We start from the raw sequence: 22932 nt of genomic DNA on the forward strand, positions 1-22932 counted from the left end.
GCTTCTTGGTGGGCTAGCTCCCACTGTGAAATGCCTTTCCTCCTTACTGAATCCCCAGCAAGGTCTACACACACTCATGTTGAGGTCAAGTTGAACCACTGTGTTTTTTCCCATTGGCTGCCCCCATTTTAAGCAAAGACGTCGGTTCAGGATGCAAGTTGGAACAAATGTTGGAACATTGTATTTTTAATGCTACTGTAGCTGGTTGCTGTTCCTTGTAGCAGTGAGTAAACAGCTCTCACAAGTGCAGGTGGCAAGCACAGTATTAATTCTCAATTATTGGGGTGATCAGGCATAGGTAGCAGACAAAGGGTGGTCTCCGACTATCTTTTTCCGTCTCTGCAAGGATTTTTGCTTGCACAGAACTCACCACCACCACCACCACCACTCCCCACCCTGTCCTGGAGTCTGTTCTGGAGGATTATGGGGAAAACCAAGAGTCAGTTTAAGTGGCATGCAGAGGGAGAATAGGGGAAGATCTGTTGTGCCAGTGAAAATCCTTATGCTGATGGAATGAGTTACTTGGATATAGTCCAAGGACCCTACTCTAAATGCACCTGTGCATTTTCTCCCATAAATTAATTAAGTCCCTCGAGGACACTGTTGAAGGCAAAACTGAACACTCTTGACACTGGGTGGCCCAGCCACTATCAACAGGGGTAGCCTAAGCTTCTGGGGGTTTATTGTTTACCACAATCCCCTCCAGGGACTGTTGTCATACGAGAGCCCTACACATGTACTGGTGGATGTTTTGCTAGGACTGTGATATAAATGGCAAACATTAGGCTACTCAGTGGACTACGCAGTTCAATATATTATGCGAAATAGCTATCATTTTAAAGAAAAACATTATGCGTGGAATTCTAAAACATTGAATAATAAGGATTTGAAAAGTTCAGTCTGGGAGTATCTATACCTCAAGCAATAATCTGATAAATTGGTGTTGCACTCCACATTGCTAGATTTCTCCTACTGTGTTGTCTAGAGTCATCCATTGTCCCTTATTTTTAAAGTGTCATTATTCTAGGTTATCTTCTTTGGTGATCACTCGTAGCCGAGTAAGATTGTCTTCCATAAACACGGTTTTAACAATGAGTCTATAAGTGACTGTGGAGGCTAATTCTGGACCCACGCGTCCTTCCACAGTGGGGACATTGGTTCCCGAGTGGGAGTTGATCACGGTGTGGATTTGCCAAGCGTGCCTTCCTTTTAGCACGTTTCTCCCTTGCATCCTGAGTTCGAGTGTCTTCAAAGCCCATGACACCTTTGGTCTGAGCGCTCGCAGGCCAGTGTTTCCCAGTTGTCAGTGTTTATACTACATTTTTTTAGATTTGCCTTCAGACAGTCTTTAAACCTCTTTTGTTGACCACCAGCATTACGCTTTCCATTTTTAAGTTCGGAATAGAGTAGTTGCTTTGGAAGACAATCATCAGGCATCCGCACAACATGAAATGATGATCCAGCGAGTGAGTCTAGATTATAATTGCTCCGTAAAACACATCCTGCCCCATACCCCTTATACCAGGACACCACAGTTTTGTTTATTATTTCTTTATTTCATAAAATTTATACATCACTTGATTTTTTTATTTAAAAACCCTCGGTGATTTACAAAAGATAAAACAGTAAAAAGAAATGGAGGGGGGAATCACAACCCTGCTTTAAAACATACATGTTGAATCATAACTCTCTAGAGTGACTTGGATCCTTAGATCATCATCATCATTTTTAATTTGTATACCATATTTCTATCTTACAATACTCAATGCGGTTTACAAGCTGAAGAAACAAAAAATGTACATCTTATAACAATCTAATGCAGTACAAAAATGTGGTAATAAAACAAAACTTTAAAATAAGCAACCTACATCAAAAAAGTAACATCCAGCTATCATTAGAATAGTATAAAATAATATCAACGTATAAAAGTTAAACAGAAACCCACTCAACAGTTACAATAAATAATTTCTAAACTATAATCAATAAAACAATGGCAAGCCACAGTACATAAAATAATACAATACAAATTGAGAAGCAGAGACTAGAGGGTGGGGCAAGGCAGGTGGAAGGAGGCCTTGCATGACGAATTCTCTCCCCTCACGGTTCTTCCTCCAGGAACAGCTCCCTTATGAGGACTCCTAGAGCCGGAGGATGAGGCAAGGCAGGTGGAAGGAGGCCTTGCCTCTCCCCGCACACTCAGCATCTCTTTATTTCCACTTTAAGAGGAAATCTTTCCGTCTTTAGTTATTTGAACTTGAGTCGGGATGGAAACTCCAAGTCACGCTCATGTGATTTATTTTGCATCCCCATCACCCCAGTTCTTTTTAGTTCCCTTTCTCCCACCCCCAAATTTTAAACTGGAATTACCTGCTACTCTAACAAGTAACCAGTAGTGGGCACTTAAAAGTTTGCAAAAATAGCTTATCCCAGGCTAAAAAAAAGGGGGGGGGGTTGTCTGCAGATGAATGTCTGCTTTATTTACAAAATCAAAAGAGGTTTATGAGCCTAACAAAAGGGAAACTCTTAACTTCTTTTTAAAATTTAAATTTAGCTACAGCATTTAAACTTATGTAAGAGGTGAGTTTCCACACATTGAAGAAATAGGGGTCAATGAACAATGTAGCTTGCAATAACCTAGTGGAAACTTCTGCTATATGATGAGTAAGCAATCAAGGCAGCAGTAGATGAAAGGGGCCTATTGGGCTTCATTCTTCAGCTGCAGACTTCTTTTGGCTCTGGAACCACATCTTTACTTCTGTGGTCACTTGCACAAAGTAAGACATGCAAGCAATCACAGACACAGAAGGGAAGGCTAGCATAGTGGTGAAGGGCTGCGGACCAGGAAATTCCTGCCAGAAACTGACCAGGAGGTCTTCCATGGCTGCTACCATTTAAAGTGCCCTGCATATGATGGCAACATGATTGCACTGCTAACAGCTTATGGAAAGCAGCAAAATGGCAGTGAGTATCTGGTCTCTGAAATAGCATTTAGAGTTTCCTATCTAAGATCTCTTTGGCCTCTTTGCACCTTATTAGGCATTACAACATGCAGCAATAGAAGCGGACTCTCTGCAATAAATGGTAATTTCCAAACATGCCTTTCTCCCACAAGGGAAACGTACTAGTGGTTCTTTCCAGGCATTTCCACTACATGTTGCAAAGTCTTACTTGCATGTCTCCTCCTTGACAGATGTAATGCTAGAAGTTACCCCCCTAAGACTATCTGTACACAACTTCATTTCTGCATACCATACACGGTGTGTTTGTAGCCATTCTGCTCCTTATGCCGTGCAGGCTGCCATTATTGTGACAGCCAGGATGCTGGCTGTGTGATTAAAGGCACAGCAGCTATCCCGTGCTTGAGCATTCCAGGTACCGTATTTTTTGCCCCATAGGACGCACTTTTCCCCCTCCAAAAATGAAGGGGAAATGTGTGTGCGTCCTATGGGGCGAATGCAGGCTTTCGCTGAAGCCTGGAGAGTGAGAGGGGTCAGTGCGCACCAATGCCTCTAGCTCTCCAGGCTTCAGGAAGCTATCCGCAAGCCTTGCAAGCCCGGCGGGAGTTCCCGCGGGCTCACAAGGCTTGCAGGCAGTAGCCTGCCGCCCGAAGCATGGAGAGCCCTCCGGAGGAGGGCAGGTGTGCGTAAGGCTTGGGGCTGCAGCCGCGGCTGGGGGGGGGAGTAATTTTTTTATCCATCCCCCCCCCAAAAAGTGCGTCCTATGGGCCGGTGCGCCCTATAGGACGAAAAATACGGTATGTTAGAAGTTTCCAGCAGAGAGGACAGATAGCGTTCTCACAGTGTGTTGTGATGTCTCTGTTGTACCCTGACTGTTGCAATGGTAGGTATCCCAATGCCAGCCGCTGGGAATCATATGGGAAGACAGCCTGTCATGCTCAGATCCTGCTTATGGGCTTCCCGTAGGTATCTGGTTAGCCACTATGAGAACAGTATGCTGCTGGGCTAGACTAGATGAGCCATAGGCATGATCCAGCAAGATCTCTCTCTCGAACTGCACTATGGCTAAAATGCCTTTTTTGGCTAGTACCATTTCAAGCACCTCTTCTGTGTGCCTACTGTCCCTTGTGGACAGCCATAGCATTTCAGTATGTCTGAGCCCATGGTTCTAGCCAGTCGTGTCTGCCAGTGTCAATTGCCACCACACTGGTTTTCCATTAACTTGGGCCAAACCATGAGAGAGACAAGAGAGTGGATGGGAAACTAGGATGGTCGTATGTCTTAGTTTACATAGGATAGTCCTCCATTTGAAGGGCTGTCTAGTCCAAGTCTGGTTTAAAGAGACAAACCACCAGAAGGCAGAACAGGGGACTTGATGTTGAGGAGAATGAACAGGCAGTTTCCTCCACTAGGGTGAGGTGTATGGTATTTCTATTAAACTTATCACAATCATTTCTAAATTTGCATCTATACTTATCAATTAACACACTGGAGTGTTTGCTCCTCTTCTGCAACCCTTTCCCCTGTGATGCATTTTCTCTTTTTTTAGCAATGCATAAATGGTTATCCTAAGACAAAGATTGCAGCCAACATTATATAGTGCCACTAGGTGGAAACCTTTTTCAATATCTTATAATTGGCATGATAACTAGCTTAGGTTAGGACCATGACACTTAAAAGTATTGCCTAATGTTTACTGTTTTGCTGCCTTAACCTTTGATGTCAGTTGTCGTGGGCATTTCTGTTGTAACAGAAATAGAGCATACTGTAGGAATTATGTTGAGGATTATGTATGCTCAACCCAGTCTTGATCAAGGCCTGATTAAGGACTGATTTAACACCACAAAATTCCTACATAAAAGGCAATTTCTGTAGGAATTTGCCAGAGATTCTTTTATAGAATGTAACATGTAACAGTAGTGGTATGTGGATTTTTCACTGTGTATTCATAGACACCAATGATGTACGTGAACCAGAAACTCAGATAAGAAGTCATGACATGCACTCTGTGGATTTGGTTTCTAGAAATTCCAGCAGGAAGAGAGTCTCTCTCAGCCCCAGAATTCGTACATGAATGAAACAGCCCTCAGTTTCTCAAGAGGGACAGTGAGGTGGAGCAGTTAAAGTGTTGGGACCAGGAGACCATGGTTTAAAACCCCACTCAGCCATGAAGCTCACTGGGTGACCTTGGACCATTTGCATCCAGCCTCACCTACCTCACTGGCGAATTATGAGGGTAAAAGGGAGAATGAGGTCCAATGGGCTGACATCTTACTTGGACCCCCCCCCCCCGGCCTCTCATCGCTTGGGCTCCCCCAGTAGCTGTGCTGCTGCAGCCACTATTTGCCTGCTCTCACTCACTCATGGGCTTATCTATTAGTGCTGTAAAGGGCTGGCTGTTGTGGTGCTGTTTTACTCCTCCCATTACAGCACCACCACCAGGTAAACCTGCTTACCTTCAGGGAAGGCCAAGGTTGATGATGGAAGCAGCACTGCTGCAGGGTGTGTGTGTGTGTGTGTGTGTGTGTGTGTGTGTAACCAAGTGGTATTGGGCATTGCAGGGGCAATCGATATTGAGGAGGGACCACGGCCAAGCACACCCTGCTCAGGGCTCTAAAAAACTGGACCTGAGCTTGTCCTCACTGCTCATTTTTTGGGAGCTATCATGGTGTTAATCCCTATTTTATTAACTTGGCAGAACCACATAGCTCTCTGTGTCTAAAAACAATTTGTGCCCCTTCAATTGGCTCCTTGCTGTGCTCTTGGCTTCACCACGGGGAAAAACGACTCTATCTAGTGCCGAATGTAGACTTGCTGGGTTTGGATGAGTTATTTGAGCCTGTGACTCTTGTCCAGCTCCCTGAGCTGAAGGCATCATGCCAGGATCTGTGCCTCTCTAGACCACCTGGCAAGATTGGCCAAATGTCCTAGTGAACAAAAATGGAAGGTGGGGCCATAGAATTTGGTGCTTCTGCACAGCTTGTGGAGTTGATGGTTCCAGTGTGGAGAGGACTGCCTTCCCTTAGTAACTTCAGGGCTTGCTAATTTCAGTTTGTAGATGTACAGTTCAGCTGTGATACTTAATTCCTCTCTTTACCCGTGTGCTCATTTAATAATGAGAAGACTGACATGCTTATTATTTTCAGCCCAGAACATCTTGCTATCCCGCTTAGATTAGAATATAGCCTGGTTTGCTCAGTTGGTTAGAGCATGGTGCTGATAACACCTAGGTTGCAGGATCAATCCCTGTATGGGCCACCTGCATATTCCTGAATTGCAGGGGGTTTGACTAGATGATCCTCGAGGTCCCTTCCACAATTATATTCCATACTATGGCTACCTTGCTCCTAAGAGCTGTGATGAGTGCATGTTCTGGGAGGCACATGCCCAGACTAAAGATAGTCACCACTTCCTACCTCTCAACAGCAATGTGTTACTGCTTCCCCTTTTCCTGCAGGGTGGAAGTTCTTAGACCCTGTCTAGGCACTCCTGCCCTGCTGCTCATAATTAAAAGTCCAGCAGTCTGACCCAAGCAACTTTTTGGAATATTTGGGCAGTTGGGCTGGGGTCTGTTTGCAATGCGTAAAGAAGTCCATATTTTAAAATGGCATCCAGTCCACCTGCTGCCAAGGAAAAATGGTTGTCAGGGTCTCAGAACTGCTCACAATGTGTCTCATATGCTGACACTTTGAACGACTGCTGGCATATACATAGTTATTCGGCTCAGTAATTATTAGCAATAATGATGGAGAAAGGGGCAACCACATTTGGAAAGAAGGTGGAATCCTGTATGTAACCAGTTGTAACTGAACAGTTAATTCCACCATGGGTATTAAACTCGCTTTCTTAGGAGGTGTCTCTATAACCGGCTCTTCTTGATTCTCTTTGATGGAATACAAACAGCTGTAACCTTTCACCAGATAAATCTCGGAACCTGCGGAATGGCTGACCTTGTTAAACATTCCAGGATTTCAGTTGAACTTTTGTTGTCTCCTGATCTCCCTCATCTTTTAAAAAAAGTATTTTGCCTTGATTTTTATCACTGTAAGCCACATTCAGGTGTTTTAATAGAAAGGTGTGGTATGAACATTTAAATAAATAAATAAATAAATAAATAAATAAATAAATAAATGCAGTGATTTGGGTCCAGAGTTTATCATACTTGGAGGTAACCCATGGTAATCGAGGGGACATGCATTAATCGTGACCCTCAATGCTGACTATGCAATTGGGTAATGATGCAGAACTTTGGCCAGCTTGATAGCAATTCATATTAATCTCTAGGCAATAATTTTGCCAGTCTTATCTTTATGAACCTAACCTATCTATTTTATTCATAGGACTGCTTTAACATTATTCTCTATCTGCTGACTTTGTTTGCAACCAGTCGTTTCCTGCTTGTCAGTTATTCTAATCTGCTTTCTTAGTAACGGAGCATCACACTGGAAACTTTCCACTTCATTTGATTTATGACTCAGATGGTTCTGGGAACAAATGCTACACTGGGGAGAAAGGAAATACTCTTATTTCAAAGGGGAAACCTAGTGAATGGTCTCTACTGCAGGATCCTCATTCAAACACACTCGGACGAAGCTTGACTAACAGCGCTCATCCCTAATGTGGTAGCTTTTCCACATGCAGGAAGCTTTTTAACACAGTTCTCTATGATCCAGTAGTTTAAAGTGATTCACTCTAGTTAGGACTGTAGCACATGCCTTTTCTTCATGAATCAGCCCTCAGAATAGCAGCAAAACAAATAAATATGCTTTCATCCCCGGGGTCTGCAGGGTCCCAGTGGGTGCCTTAAGTGGCTGCCAGCTGGGCTTGCCTTTGGTAAGTGTGAGCTACTGGCACGATGTTTATTTCCTGAATTCTTTAGTAGCATTTGGGTGCCTTTCTCCTCCTGCTTCCTGTCGTACATGCCCACACTGCATTGTTGGTCTAAGGTTACTGAGAAGGGCAGGGCTGTTGGAAGGAGTTATTCTTGTTTGCCCTTTAGCAAGAGCCAGGACACATTTATTTACTTTGGAGAGGTAGGCATGCAGTGCAAAGCTGTGGAAAGTATAGGTGGAAATAAATTAAGCCGTGTGTATGTGTGTTGGATTGTATCTTAAGAATTAATGAAAGATTTCTGTTTAGTTCTCAAATAGCCTGTAGAGACAAATGGCGTTTCCGTTTTTAGAATAGTAAGGTGCAAACAATTTCTTTGTAATGTGTGAGCCTTTTCATGGGCTGAGCTTTCCAGTGCTGCACTAATCCATGTTTACTAGGAAAAACATGTGTGCTGCTGTAATGTCTGAACTGTGGCATGAGTGTTTTTCCTGTGACATGTACATGGAATAGGCAGCGGCACCACTCAGCAGAAATAATTTTGCACGTGCAAGAATTTCAACTACAGGGGGAAATGTAGTGAACCTGAGACAGCTGGGAATAGTTGATCAACAAATTGTTGTAGCCCTTGACTACCATTATTAATCTTCCAGGTATGGGGATGAACTCTGGCATGAGAACTGATTTTATTATAGAGACCCAATTTAAGATAGTCAGAAAACAGAATGTATATTGGGGTGGTGGATGGCTGCGATAAACCAGGGGTCATGACATGTTGTTCTCACCCATCCCAGATGAGGAGTGAAATCTGCTTTTATGATAAAGTATTTAACTATGGTTTAACATGTTGCACAGACTTGGCCACTGCAGAACAGTCTGTCTGAGCACGGAGAACTTGGTTGTAAAACAGCAGTACAGTGGTACCTCGGGTTAAGTACTTAATTCGTTCCGGAGGTCCGTTCTTAACCTGAAACTGTTCTTAACCTGAAGCACCACTTTAGCTAATGGGGCCTCCCGCTGCTGCTGCGCCACCGGAGCACAATTTCTGTTCTCATCCTGAAGCAAAGTTCTTAACCCGAGGCACTATTTCTGGGTTAGTGGAGTCTGTAACCTGAAGCGTATGTAACCTGAGGTACCACTGTACCTTTAACAGTCCACAAAACCATTCTTGGATCACCCCAGATTTTACGACTCATTCCCCTACCTGGGAATCTCTCACAGGATAAGAACATAAGAAAAGCCTGCTAGATCAGGCCAATAGCTCATCTAGTACAGCATCCTAAGTAGACAACCAGATGCTGTAAAGGGGAGCTCACAAGCAGGACCTGAGGACAAGGATAAAACTTTGTATGTGTTTCAGGCCCTATTACATTAAATCATTCCAATTATTTTGTTGAACCTGCTGAATTCCGGGGTAGGAGAGAAAGAGACATAGCAGAAAGAGAACCGAGAGCCCAGCTTGGTTATAGAAACAACTACTATATAATGGCAGTGTCTGGAAAAGGTCTTGGCTGCCGGCTCTAAGTTGGATGTGCCAAAGGGAAACGGAGCTTGTGCCACAGCAAACTCAGCGTGTGGCCGTCAGTGAAGCAGCATGAACTTCATCTCCCATTACTTTCAGCATCGATATCAAGCAAGCACCGGGTAATTCAATTAAAACTCCACCTGAACCTTATGGGAGAACAAACATGTGGAATGCATTCATTTGTACGGGATGGTGACATGTATCTGTCCCTTGCAAATATCATCTTCCATTACCTCCCTTCTTGCCTCTACCTCCCCACCCCCCTCAAAAAAGAAACAGAACTTATTCTAGAAAAAGAACATATTTTTATTGTATTCAGTTTTTGCTGCTCCTAATCTGACCCACAAAGCAAATGCAGGGCTAGTTCAATGAAATGAGTGTGGAGTGGCATGATAGCTGAATATTTTGCATTCCAACTACGGGCCTCTTCCTGTCACTGTTTGTAATTCTCCCTTGCCCCTTTCTCACCTTTATTGTGCTGAGTGGCACAGGCAAGGGCTCAACTGGATTGGGCATTTTCATGCAAGCTAAATGCAGTTTATGCAAACGGTTCCTAAGATGCCTAAATTCATGTGTTGAGAAATAAATAATATTTCATCATTGATGAATTGCTTCCCATGAAGCATCCAGAAGCAATTTAACACCAGCAACAAAACATATACAGTGGTACCTCTGTTCATAGACGCTTCAGGTTACAGACTCCGCTATCCCAGAAATAGTACCTCAGGTTAAGAACTTTGCTTCAGAATGAGAACAGATATTGCTTGGCGGCAGCACAGCAGCAGGAGGAGGCCCCATTAGCTAAAGTGGTGCTTCAGGTTAAGAATGGACCTCCAGAACAAATTAAGTTCTTAACCAGAGGTACCACTGTATACAGTTTCTAGTCCAGTGCAGAGCAAGACAGAGATAAAAACCTCCAAAAGTATGCTGAAAGAGAAAGGTCTTTGACAGGTGCTGAAAAGACAATAGAGGCAACACTTGTCTGATGTGTAATGCACTGGGGATGGGGATAAAATTGCTAAAGATGGGTGCCTCCACACCAAAGTTCAAATTCTTACATCATACAGAATGGACCTCCTGATGTGATGGTCAATGCAAGAGCACAGGGATCAATCAGCCCCAGCCAGCATGGTCAAAAATCAGGGATGGTGGGAGTCATTGTCTGAAACATCTGGGAGGCACCATGTGGGGGAAGGCTGGTGTAATGTGTAGCCAACCAGGAGCTAGAATATGGCCATGATGACAAGTAGCCACTGATAGCTTTATCCTGCATAAATTTGATCTCCTTTTGAAGTCATGTAAGTCAGTGGCCATCACTGCATCTTGTGTGTTCAGTGATCTTAGCTAATAGTTTAAGGATGTTCTAGTGCGGGGACAGAGGGGGGTTCATTCAAATCTATGTAGGTCAGGAGTGTATCCTGCCTCCCTTCACAGCACTTTCATTATCTGCCACGGTTAATGAATGCCTGGATAGAGCTGCTTCCTTTGATCTAGTAAGGAGTCTGTGCACCTGAATCCCTTCCCATTTGGGTACTTGACATGGTGGAGCAATGTGGGTGGAGTTTTCCCTCCTAGGATTTCACAGACCTGTAAATATACCTTTTGTTCTGCGGCTCGTAAGCTGTGCAACGTAACAAGGATCGACTGTCAGGCTTTACTCAAAACTGGCTTGTCTGGGCCATGGCAAATGTGTGGCTGACGTGACTTGTGGGTGCTGCAAAAACAAGTGACAGCTTCCCTTCCCAGAAACCCCTTCAGTGAAATAAATGGAAAAGAGACTGGAGACTCAGCTACATTGGCAAAGAAAGAACACTTTATATGTGTTGTTTATGCATTCTAACACTGTGACACCAGCTGGCGCTGTGGAGTTCCATTTTTGCCAGCCTGATTTCTCATACAAAGTTCACAGTGCGTTTAACTGAAACGCTTCCTGATGTGTCTAGATCCAGCCTGGTTCTCCATTGCCCCATCAAAACCAGCTGCTTGTGAAGGGTCCTTCTGGAAATCTGATGCCCTTCATGCTAACTCAGGCACATCGTCTCACCTGTAGGATCTCTGGAATGATCTACAATGCAGGAGTGCTCTATTGTGGGTAGGGTCTCCCTAGGTGAAATCCTACATCTGGAGCTCTTTTATGGACTATACATTTGGGCTTTTGCGTTAGGGATGTGAAGTGACAACAAGAATTGCATTATTTCTGTAAGCAGCTTCATCTATTTCAGGGCAACTCTGTGTCATTTTGATTCAATTTCTTATTCGGGTCCAAACCTGATCTGTTAAACCTGAAGCTGCTTTGCCCTTGGTGAGTGTAATGGGGAATCAAAAATCTGCTTATAAGGGTTTGTTTTCTTTCTTTTCACATAAGTGGATGAAGAGTGGATGGAGCCTGCCAAATTTTAGGTGCATTGAAATTCTGGGGACAGCTGAGGCCATAGAGGAAATCAGAAACTTAGGGAGTCCCTGATGTGCTTTGTGAATTGTGCAATCTGACTCAGGAACATGAGCCCCTGGCCAGAATCACCCTGGAATTTTTTATGTTACTCGGAATATACACATAGCCAATGCTCAGTCCTCTGTGCACTCCAGGAAAATGCTGCAACTCTCTAGTGCCATATGAGGAGGGAGTTCGATGAGCCTCTCTGTTTGATGTACCTTTAAATTCTGCAGAGATGTGGAGAGAATAAAACTGTACTTTTTGTTTTGTTTAAAGGTAGTTCTTAAGTTTAGAATTTTAGAACAAGGTATTTCTGAATTTAAAGAGCTTGTAGATTTTTCAAGCTCATGAAGCACCGTATAAGACTCACCAGACCATAAGACGCACCTAGTTTTTGGAGGAAAACAAGAAAAAAAAATTATGAATCCCAGAAGCCAGAACAGCAAGAGGGATCTGGCTTCTGGGATAGCCTCTTGCTGTCCTGGCTTATGGGGTAGCCGCGCGCAGCTTCTCCCGGGCAGGGGGATGAAGGCTCCCGCTGCCCGGAAGAGGCCGCGCACGGCTAAGGCAGAAGGCTCCCCCAAGAGCCTCGCTCCCTTTAAAGAGCGCGTGGAGCGTGTGCGCAGCTCTTTAAAGGGAGCGCTGAGCAGAGCCTTCCCGCCTGCATTCACTCCATAAGACGCACACACATTTCCCCTTACTTTTTAGGAGGGGAAAAGTACATCTTATAGAGCAAAAAATACAGTATTTTACTTCCAAACAAATAGAGCTAAAATAAAAGCCTTGTGCCAGTAAGCACCAAAATCTGCTCTCTTTGTTTTGGTGGGTGAGGAAGGTGACAGTTTCAGCATTTCATATTCTGCACTGATACATGTTCCAAAATTATTCTGGTTTGTTGCTGCATAAGGAAAGTTTGGATGTGATCCTTTTCATTGTGGGGCAAGCGCAAAACGATACAGAACAGTTGTCTTTGGTCTGTGTGTCTCTGTGTTACATGATTTCTTCTTTTCCCTTTCCAGGACTGACAGCTATTCCCCAGGTATTTAAAATGGAGATTTCCTTCAACCCCACTGATAAAAACACATATGAGAAGTACACAAAGCTCATGGATACATTTCTGAAGGCTTATGAGTTTAATCAGGAGCAAGATGCAGATTTTGAGCTTGAGTCTTGTGCCAGTGAGTAGATTTTATTTGCACATAACTTTTGTTTCTAATGTATTTGCTTTTAGTCTGGTCCATCTAAAGTGCTGCTGGTGCCTAGCAACCCTTGCCAGTAACTTTTCCAGTCCCACTCGGAAAAAGGGAACTCACTTTTATTTAAGCGAATAACTCAGTTGATTCCCTGTCCACCATATGTGCTGTGAGCCGCCCAGAGTGGCTGGGGAAACGCAGCCAAGTGGGTGGGGTATAAATAATAAAATTATTATTATTATTACGACCCCAGCAACAAACTGTAACTATCTCCTCATGCTTCAGTAACCCTGGCTCTGCTGAAGACAATATGGCTTGACCTCACCAAATAACCTCACCAAATACCCTGGATTTCCTTAGCCCCTGGTGGTGGTTGGTACGATAGCACTGATCTGTAATGTTTTGGGTTGGATGGAGACACCAGAACCCTGCTGTTGTGTGCAGTTTTGCTATAGATTCATTATATATTTGCCAACACAGCAACTGAAAAGACCAGGCTGTAAGAACATCAGTTGAGAATTGTGCACCTAAAGTAAACCTCTTTCAGTTTTAAAACTAGAGAATTCCTTCCATTGTAGCATTTGGGGACAGTAATTTTGTTTGCTGCACCATCTTAGCTTGATGGCGCTGGTAAACCCCTAGGCTGTGTACACAATATATCTGTAAAGGACATTCCCCCCCCCCAAGGGATTTTGGGCACTGTGCTTTCTTAAGGGTTGCTGGGAATTGTAACTCTGTGAGGCATAAGCCACAGCACCCAGAATTCTGCAAGGGAAACTTATTTGTTTTGAATATCAAGGTATATCGTGTACGGAGCCAAAGTCTCCAGCGAACATCTGGAAGGCACTGTAGGATTAACACAACAGCCCATGTTGGTGATGAGGCCACATGTCTTGTGACCTTCCTACAATAACTATTAAAGTCAAAGGAGCCCTGTTCTCTGTAGGATCTGGTAGACATGGGACAGGCCTCTCTGAAATGAGACAGAGCTCCTGTGATCCCCAAGCAGTTAGCTCGTGCATGCAATCCTTTTTAAACAGGAAAATGGCATGATCAATACTACACATGTCACAGAGAGACTTGGTGTACATGTCTGCAGGCTGTGTGTTTTGGTACCTGGCAGCTGCAAGCAATTAGATTAAAGCAGGAAAAACAAGTGCATGTTGGGAAATAGTCAATTTTTCATTATCAGAAGTTTTCCTTAAGGCTAGGTGGATGCTTCCCTTGCAAAATTACCACACTGTCTCATAATATGAAGCAGGTGTAGGATTCACCATTAGACACTTTTAGTTGGAGCCTTTAAGGTTGAATATCCCTGAGATGACTGAGGATTGTGGCCAGCTGACCAAACGGCATATAAGCAAGGTTTTTCTTTTTTTTTCCCCTCTCCCCACCTCCAGCTGAACCCTCCACCCACAAAGGTGAAGCTCCTATTGACCCCAGCCTGGGCAAGAAGCCATCTTGCAGGTTCCTTCGCTCCTGGCTGGACAACTGCTCTGGGATAAATGACCCCAGCTTTGGTTACAAAGACGGCAAACCATGTGTCCTCATCAAACTCAACAGGATTATGGGCTTCATACCGAAGGCAAGTGCTGCTAGGCCTCTTTTTAAAGGAGGGGGGCAAGGAAAAAGTGGGAATTGGTAGCACAACCACATAGGGAAAAGGAGGGTGCTGGGGGAGTCTTTGATTGTCTTAGCTTCTACAAGATTGCTTATATCTACGGTACTGTTCCATCAAGAAGATGCCCCCATGTATAAGGACCCCCTCTTATTTTTGGGGACTCAATTTTAAGAAAATGAGGGGAGATGGCCCAATGTTGTTGAGCATCTCCCCCCACGCAGCTGCAGGCAGGAAACACTCCCTAGATCATTTTCCGCTTGCTGCGGCAACGGGGGAAGTTGCGCTCCCACCAACCGGCTGGCTGGCGGGCGCACCGCTTCTCACCCCCGTGCCACTTTCCGTGTATTGGACTGCGCCAATTTTTGGACACGATTTTTGAGTCGAAAAACCTCGGAAAAATACGCTACTTTCCATTTTCTCATCTTTGCCACTGATCTCAAATAAACACCTGGTGGCTGCTTGGACTCTTCTTACCAGAGGAAACACTGTTCATCTTCTCCTCACACAATGGGGTGACCACTAGACTTGAGGCCCTGCTGGCTTCTAAAATCCTGATCGTATGCTTTTTTGCCAGGAGACCAAACTTACATTCCACTGGCAAGTGGCGGTGAGGAGGGCTGCTTACTAGACCAGCCATGTAGCAATTAAGAGGATTCTCAAACTTTTTCGGATATTTTTTCATTTGCTTCACTCCGGGTCTGTGAGCAGTATTTGGAGCTTATGTGTCCACTGATGGAAAATCATGCTTATGTTGGCTGATTTGAGACTGTGGACCCAGCTCTTCCTCACAAATCTACTAGCCTTCCCCTATATGGCAAAGAAGAGCTCAAATAAATAAAAGCCTTTGTTAGTTTTAAAGTAGTTTCCGGATTAGAAAAGCACAAGTGGGGGAAATATGCTTTAATTATTTTAGTTACCACCTTTTCTTCTAGGGATTTTGAGGTGGTGTGTATGGGTCTCACCTCCCCATTTTATCCTCACAACAACCCTGTGAGGTGGGTTTCTCTGATTTTTTTTTCTGTCTATGCAGGTTCTGCAGACTTGTTTTCTTTTAATTTACAAACTGTAGGGCTCCTATTTTAATTTTAGTTTGCCCCATTTCACTTCCAAACTGATAGGCACTTGACCATCTTACTTGGCTTCTGGAGGGTATATTTGGCAAATACACTTATTGGAGAAAGGAGTTTGTCTTTTAGCAAGGGTTTTGAAGTTGGTTTAAACCATTTGTAATGTGCTTGTTTTCCTCTTAGCCTCCACTCAACGACTCCATCCCACCTGAGGTGAAGGCAAGATTCAACCCTTATATCATTCCTGTTCACTGCGCTGCTAAGGTAAAATAGTTCAAGTTCTTACCGTAATTTGTTGTAGATGGGGCTGCCCTTGAAGACTGTCCAGAGACTGCAGTTAGTTCAAATATACAACTGCTTGACTCTAAATTGGGATCCTATCTCACCAGTCCTTGAACAGCTACATTGGCTTCTGCCCTACATCTGGGCACCTCATTCACAGTGATGCTTTTGAAGCCCATATATGGCTTAGGCCTGGGAGACCTGCAAGATTGCTGCCTCTATATCCACGTAACCATACATTATGATCTCCCTTGGAGACTACTGCCACCATCAGAGGTGAGGCAGGTGGCAACTAGAGGCCCTTCTCTGTAGTGACACTCTAGCTCTGAAAATCTGAAAATCGATGGACTTATGAATACCTAGCACTTATGTAACAAGCATTCATCATGGCAGGAAACCCTGGTCAAGTCCAACAGTGAAATGAATGCAGGTTGCTGAGCAGGAGTACTTTGCTGATAGAGAAAGGTGCTTGCTCAGTGCTAGAGCTTTGTGTTCAAAACGTCCCAGGTAACATCTCCATGTGAAGCTGGGAACCTAAACAGACAGGGCCAATCAGTGCCAGCAATACTGAACTAGGCTGAGCAATTACTTGACCTGGTATAAGGCACCTTCCTATGTTTGCTCTCCTATATGTTGTCTGCATGCATGTTAACTTTTAAATGGACTCCCTTGCCATCTCTCCTCTTACTCGCTTTGAGTGGTTCACTGTCTGCCCAAGCAAAGCAGTATCACTCTATACCAAGATAAAACAGCTGTTGCTTTTTCTAAAAGTAGAGACTCAAACAACACCCAACGGAGAGAACCCAGTCCTTTGTTTTTCCGTTAGGAGCCGAGACCTGATACCAGAAGTGTCGACAGCTCCTGTCATGAGAGAATGTCCTTCAGTTGAAGCCAAACCAAGTCAAAATCTCTCCTCCTCTTCCCTGCCCAACAGGAGTTGGAGTGAGATCACTAAACACTGTCCCTCTCTAGCATGTGGAAAAGAAGAGAGGGGCAGAGAAAGAAATGCAGAATGGGTCCGTGTAGAAAAAGTGTGTGCTGGGTAAAAGGCAGCAACAAACCTCACCCTGAAAACGCCTAACCCAACCTCACAACTTGATTCCAGTTGCCACACTTGTGCACGAGCTGCGAAATCTTGAGATGGCATGTTATGTAAATGCTGAGAATGGGGAGTGGGGCTGTGGGAACATGTGTGCTAGCTCTGTTTAGTTGTTCTTGTCACTCTGCATGAGTTGGGAGGGCTACTGCCTCAAACAAGTGCTTGTAGGGGCCCCACCTGCTTTTTATAACCCTGGGAAATCAGTGTTCTGAAACTTGTGGGGCTTCCACAACAACAAGAGGCTCCCTGCTTCAGATTGTCCTCCAACTTGTGCAGTGGAACAAGAACTGAGAGGGTGGAGCTGGTGTGCTCATCACTGCAGCCATCCCTCAAGTATTTAATTAACACCCCATCATAATTCCAGAATAGGGCTATTAGCACATTTTGAAAGGGATGGAATGCTGAACACAGAAGAGCGCTGTTGGATTGGACAGTCTAGTCCAGGCTATTTTTATTTCCTTCAGTGGCCAACCAGGTGTTTCTCAGAATCTCTTAAGGAGAGCAGAAACGCAACATGGTCCTCTCTGGTGTGTTCAGCTGAATGTTTGTGTACACAAGGAAGGCTTGCTTTTCTACAATTGGGAACCCTGGAAAGACAGGATTCCCAGTTGCACAGTTGTCAGTGTGTGGACTTTCCAGATGTTCAACTGAATGCAAGAAAGTTTGGATCAAGGACAGTGGCAGTGACCCCCACTTGTCCATTCCTTCATGCATTCCTCATGACATGGGGAGTGGTTCTTCCATCACTGTGGAAGTGGCCATCACTGGATCTTCTGGCATGCTGCAAGTGAGGCCAAGGCAATCCATCTAAGGAGACGTTACCCTTCACTCATTCCATAGTTGCAATCACTCAAATGTGTTGGAAAGGTACATAGAAAACTCAAGTGACTTTTCAGTGGGACAGTCTGTTTTTCAAAATGTGAGCTTTAAGTCATGACCAAATAGTGAACAATAAAAATATGGTACACAGAGCATGCAGAATGTGGAATTTGCAAGTGACTTCTCCCTTTCATTCCTTCAGAAAGAGGAAGACATTGACAAAATTGGCACAGTGGAATATTACGGCATGGGTGGCTATGGCGGCTTTCCTCTTCAGTACTATCCGTATTACGGCAAGCTCCTCCAGCCCAAATACCAGCAGCCCCTTGTGGCCGTGCAGTTCACCAACCTGACGTATGATATGGAAGTGCGTGTCGAGTGCAAGGTCTATGGTCAGAACATCGACTACAGTGACAAGGATCGTTTCCAGGGACGTTTTGATTTGAAATTTGACATAAAAAGCAGCTGATCGCAAGCAGTTTCTTTCTTCTCTCTCCTCTTAGCCATTTAAAAAAGTATAAAAAAGACAAAAACCTACTAGTCTTGAACAAAACTGTCATACGTATGGGACCTACACGTAATCTATATGCTTTACACTAGCTTTCTGCATTTAACTAGGTTAGAATGTAAACTTAAAAGTGTAGCAATAGCAACAAAGATATTTATTCTACTGTAAATGACAAAAACAAAACAAACACAGAATTGAGCCTTGGGACATGCCCATTTCTACTGTAAATTATTATTCCATAACTGACTTGTAGTAAGCAGTGTTTCTGCCCCCTAAATATTGCTGCCTTGTGAGTTTTATTTAGTGTACAGTACTATAGGTGCATTACTCCGATCATTTTTCAAGCCATGTATTATTGTACCTGTTTTCTACTTTCTGTGAGCAAATATTTGCTGTCCAAGGTGTAAATACTCAGTGGGACTAAAACTGGCATGGTACTTTTAATTATTATATTTTTGTTCATTTTTAAAATGGTAAAGGCCCACTTGTGAGATTATTCAGCAGCACTCCATAGAGCCTCCCCCCCTTCCTCCCTGTAGCCTTAGGACTTTATTTAGTGTGGTGGCAGGGAAAATTACCTTGACTTTGAAGCAACGCTAAGGAGCGTAGGTGATTATGTATTGTGCTTTATAGCGAATGTTGTCTTTCTATCTCTCTCTCTCTCTACTCCCCCTCTCCCCGCACCCGTTCTGAAGTTGTGTGAGAGATCTGAGTCAGCCTATCACTCTCATCAGTGACAGGAATAATTATTTTGCTTTGTATATTTTCTTTTCCTGCTAGAGGCATCATATGCAGTGGTGCTGTCTTTATTGAATGTTTTAACCATTTCCATGGTGGAAGAATTTTATATTTATGCAGTTGTACAATTTTATTTTTTTTCTGCAAGAAAAAAAGTGTAATGTATAAAAATAAACCAAAGCCACATGTTTGAAAATAAATCTTTATTTTGAACTTTATGAAAAGCAATGCAGTTACCCCCATCAACTGGTGTTAAATGTTGTCTAAAGTGCAAACCTCTATGTTCTAACATATGTAATAGCCAGGAAAATACAGTGCTCTTGTTGATCTTGTATTTCAGTCAGGTTAAAACATTGGTCAATAAATGAATAAACACACATCTTCCATCCTGTGGCTTGTTTTTTGTATGCACCATAATTCTGCCGTCTCTAGTTAGTTGTCCAAGATGTTGAAAAAATACTGGACCTATGAAGAGAAACAAACTTATTGCAGACCATGAGTTATTTACAAAGCAGCCTTAGTCAAAACTGTAACCTGAACAACCAGCTAAAAACGTCCTTTGCATTTCATGCACACTGTTTCAAAACCAGCTAAAATATGGCCTGTGGCAATAAACGACATGTTCTGGTTAGAGGAGGTTAGTGCTTTGCCTCCATTGCAGAGTGTAGGAAGACATTTGTTAGCAGGAAATGAGCAAACTCCTTCTCATGTGTCACAAAATTAGCTTGGTGTCCCCAAAGGAGCCAAACTAGCACATGCTAACTGATTGTTCTCAAAGTCCACAAAATGGGCTTACCTTTGGGAGCGTCCTACTAGCATCTCCTGTCGCTCCCTCCCCTTCCCAAATTTGCCTCTGCAGAGTGTGGCAGGAAAGGGCACCAGTGACTGGCAAACGTGAAGGACTAGAAAAACGCTTGAAAGCATAGCTGTTGCTCAGCATGCTCAGGAATGAAGAGGGATAAGACTTTCTAAGCATGCTGAAGGTTGGGACCTACAATGCCCTCCACTGTTAGCCACCTCTCCCTGCTCCCAAATCCTTTCCAATGATAAAATTGCTTGCAAAAGGAAGGGAGGCACCAGGAAGAGTGAGCTGGCAGGAAGCCCGTTCTAAAGCAGAGACTGTACCAATACTGGGCGTCTGATTTGCAATGGGCTTGATCTGGAGCAGGGCAACTCTGGATTCTTCTGAGTTCAGCATTGCAAGTGTCTCTTCGTACATTACAACAGTTCCCACCCCATTCTGAAACACTAGATGCACCATTCATTGTAAGCAGCCATAAATGGATGTTCTTCAATCAATTTTGTTAAAGTCCATTCTTAAACAAAGAATGGAACAAAGTGAGTTAGGGTGAGTTAGGGTGGCCTCACCAAAAAGGGAGGATAAAGGTTATGGAAAAAATGCATAGGGTGTGTACAGATGAAAATTTAGACATGATTACTCATAATTTAAATAGTAGTACAATGTATCTCACTACAGTGGGGAACACTGACCAGGATTCCCGTGGGCTTTCTCTGCAGGTGGTTAAATACTGATGGGCAATTCAAGGCCCCTGCAATCCCTTCTTTTGATTCCTTATCATTAAAATGGACTTGGATCAGCAAGCCCTTCAACTAAAAGGCCTGTCCTCTGAAGTAAGACACACGGATACAACTCTTGAAACAGTTGGTTTGTGGTCTCTTTCTTAGTGAAAGAAGTAAGTACCATTTACTTAATACAGTTTTACCAATCCTTTTCAGGTGTGGACTCTCACAGGTAATCTCCAGAGAACTAGAAAGTGGTGAGCTGGTAAACCAGTCTCCCAGTCCTAACTGCTGGCTCTTGTGTTGAGCTCCTGCTCCTACTAAGGTAAAAAGCAAAAGGAGGACCTAGATTGTCAATTATTTTAAAGGGATGGATACCAGAAGTTAGTATTGTAACCAAGGGAGTTGATCTCTGGGAATCCCACATGACAAAACCGCCTCGGCACAGAAACTTATACCTTGTTTCCTCCAAAACCTTCCACACAAACTAACCCTTTCCTGTTCCCATATCTAAGAGAGAATTAATGGCTTTGCTTTTATCGCTCATCATCTCACCTTGGAGAACACAAAGTTGCCCTGCAGCATACGAACGAGCGTCATTTTCATACTTGCTACCCTCCAGTCATCCGGGAAGTTTACATAGTTGTGCAACCCATAATAAAACCTGTTACAAAAGTCCTAACCATACCACTGGTGCGTACAATTATCTCCTGAACAGTGTGTGCCCTAAAAGCAGTGAGAGGTCAGATGCAAGACTCAAAGAAAAGCAAACACTTCAGAGAAGTGGAAACAGTGTTGCGCTAAAGGCTGTGGTTAATCCCGTAAATGCTAGGAAATAATACTGAAACCTAGTTGGGAAAATTTCAGGGTTGAATCCCCCAAATAATAAAACTGTTAAAACAGAAATGGAGGACAGATACTGGGCACTGTCTACAACGGCAAAGGTGTCTACAAAGGTGTCTTTCAACACCTTTGAAAAGCAAAGCAGGAATCCTTGCCACAACCTGAATTCTGCTATCAGGTGCCTATTTGACAAGTGATGCTCTTTCATGCCTCAGCACAGGCATGAGGCACTTCAAGACCAAGGAGCCAAATGAGACCATCTCTCTTTGGCCCTCAGGAATCTCCACAAGCCACATCTCTCACCATTCCTGCTCTGCACTCTCCTCAAATGCTTGCCTGGATGAAGGATGGAGAGCTGAGTATATGTGCAGAACCTCCTGACTTTTAACGTAGTCTATGTACAAAGGTGGGATGCGGGTGGCGCTGTGGGTTAAACCACAGAGCCTAGGACTTCCCGGTCAGAAGGTCAGCGGTTCAAATCTCCGTGACAGGGTGAGCTCCCGTTGCTCAGTCCTGCTCCTGCCAACCTAGCAGTTCGAAAGCACGTCAAAGTGCAAGTAGATCAATAGGTACCGCTCCGGCAGGAGGGTAAACGGCGTTTCCGTGTGCTGCTCTGGTTCGCCAGAAGTGGCTTAGTCATGCTGGCCACATGACCGGAAGCTGTATGCCGGCTCCCTCGGCCAATAAAGCGAGATGAGCGCCGCAACCCCAGAGCCGGTCACGCCTGGACCTAATGGTCAGGGGTCCCTTTACCTTTACCTATGTACAAAGGTAAGAGCCACAACCATTGCTCCGCCCCCTTTTGCATGTGGCCCCACCCATCCCTGAAATGTTTACCTTAGAAGTGTGCCTATAAGAGAAGGTGACCCCTCTGGCTGAAAAAGCTTTCCCCATTCCTGCCTCAGAGGAATTTAAGGCAGGATTACATCACTATTCCACCAAGGATTATTGCACTTCTTCAAACTGTATGAATTCCCACAGGTCCATCCTGCCCACAAATCCAGCAACTGATGGCAGCTACTCTCAGCCCTGGCAAATCTGCACCATCCATCTACCTAGCCATTGCTGCTCCTACCACCTAGTCAATTTCTTCAGTGCTAGGTGCTCCTTCCTATACATGCAGGCCTGAAACATCCTGGATTGCTCTATAAGGGACTGTACTTCAAACTTGCACCAGTCCCCCCATCCACTGAGTTGTAAAGGGCAATGAGGGAATATCCTGAAAGCTGGAAAACCATGGTGGTCATGGTGATGTGGAGGCACACTTTCCTGAGCTGCAGACCCTGGAGATAACAGGGTCTACAGCAAGGGGGAGCATGTGTCCCACATGCCTTCTCTAGATTACAGCTCCTACACAAACAGAAGGAGTCAAGTATTCAGCTAACCCGTATGTAGAGAAAAATCCAACAAAAGTTTTGGGTTAGTTTATTTTTAAGGCTTTGGGGATTTGTGGGAGAGGGCACGCTAGGGATGCTTCATTTCAGAAGCCCCAATT

At 44.1% G+C, this 22932-nt stretch overlaps 2 protein-coding genes across 5 annotated transcripts in view; one reads left to right on the forward strand and one right to left on the reverse strand.

Annotated features, from left to right (window-relative positions):
- ATP1B1 (ATPase Na+/K+ transporting subunit beta 1) overlaps positions 1-19452 on the forward strand; it is a 32490-nt gene extending 13038 nt beyond the window's left edge. Inside the window, exons 3-6 of the mRNA XM_083611729.1 lie at positions 12766-12924; positions 14340-14524; positions 15811-15891; positions 18030-19452. Coding sequence (XP_083467855.1) covers positions 12766-12924; positions 14340-14524; positions 15811-15891; positions 18030-18296 — 692 coding nt within the window. The 3' untranslated portion in view covers positions 18297-19452. The remainder of the gene's footprint in view (positions 1-12765; positions 12925-14339; positions 14525-15810; positions 15892-18029) is intronic.
- NME7 (NME/NM23 family member 7) overlaps positions 19262-22932 on the reverse strand; it is a 66542-nt gene continuing 62871 nt past the window's right edge. For all 4 annotated transcript variants that reach the window (XM_083611681.1, XM_083611682.1, XM_083611683.1 and 1 more), the window contains one exon: positions 19262-19538. In XM_083611681.1, the coding sequence (XP_083467807.1) occupies positions 19506-19538 (33 nt within the window). In that variant the 3' untranslated portion in view covers positions 19262-19505. The remainder of the gene's footprint in view (positions 19539-22932) is intronic.

The sequence above is a fragment of the Podarcis filfolensis genome, assembly GCF_964270895.1.
Source record: "Podarcis filfolensis genome assembly, chromosome: 4".
Taxonomy (NCBI): Eukaryota; Metazoa; Chordata; class Lepidosauria; order Squamata; family Lacertidae; genus Podarcis; species Podarcis filfolensis.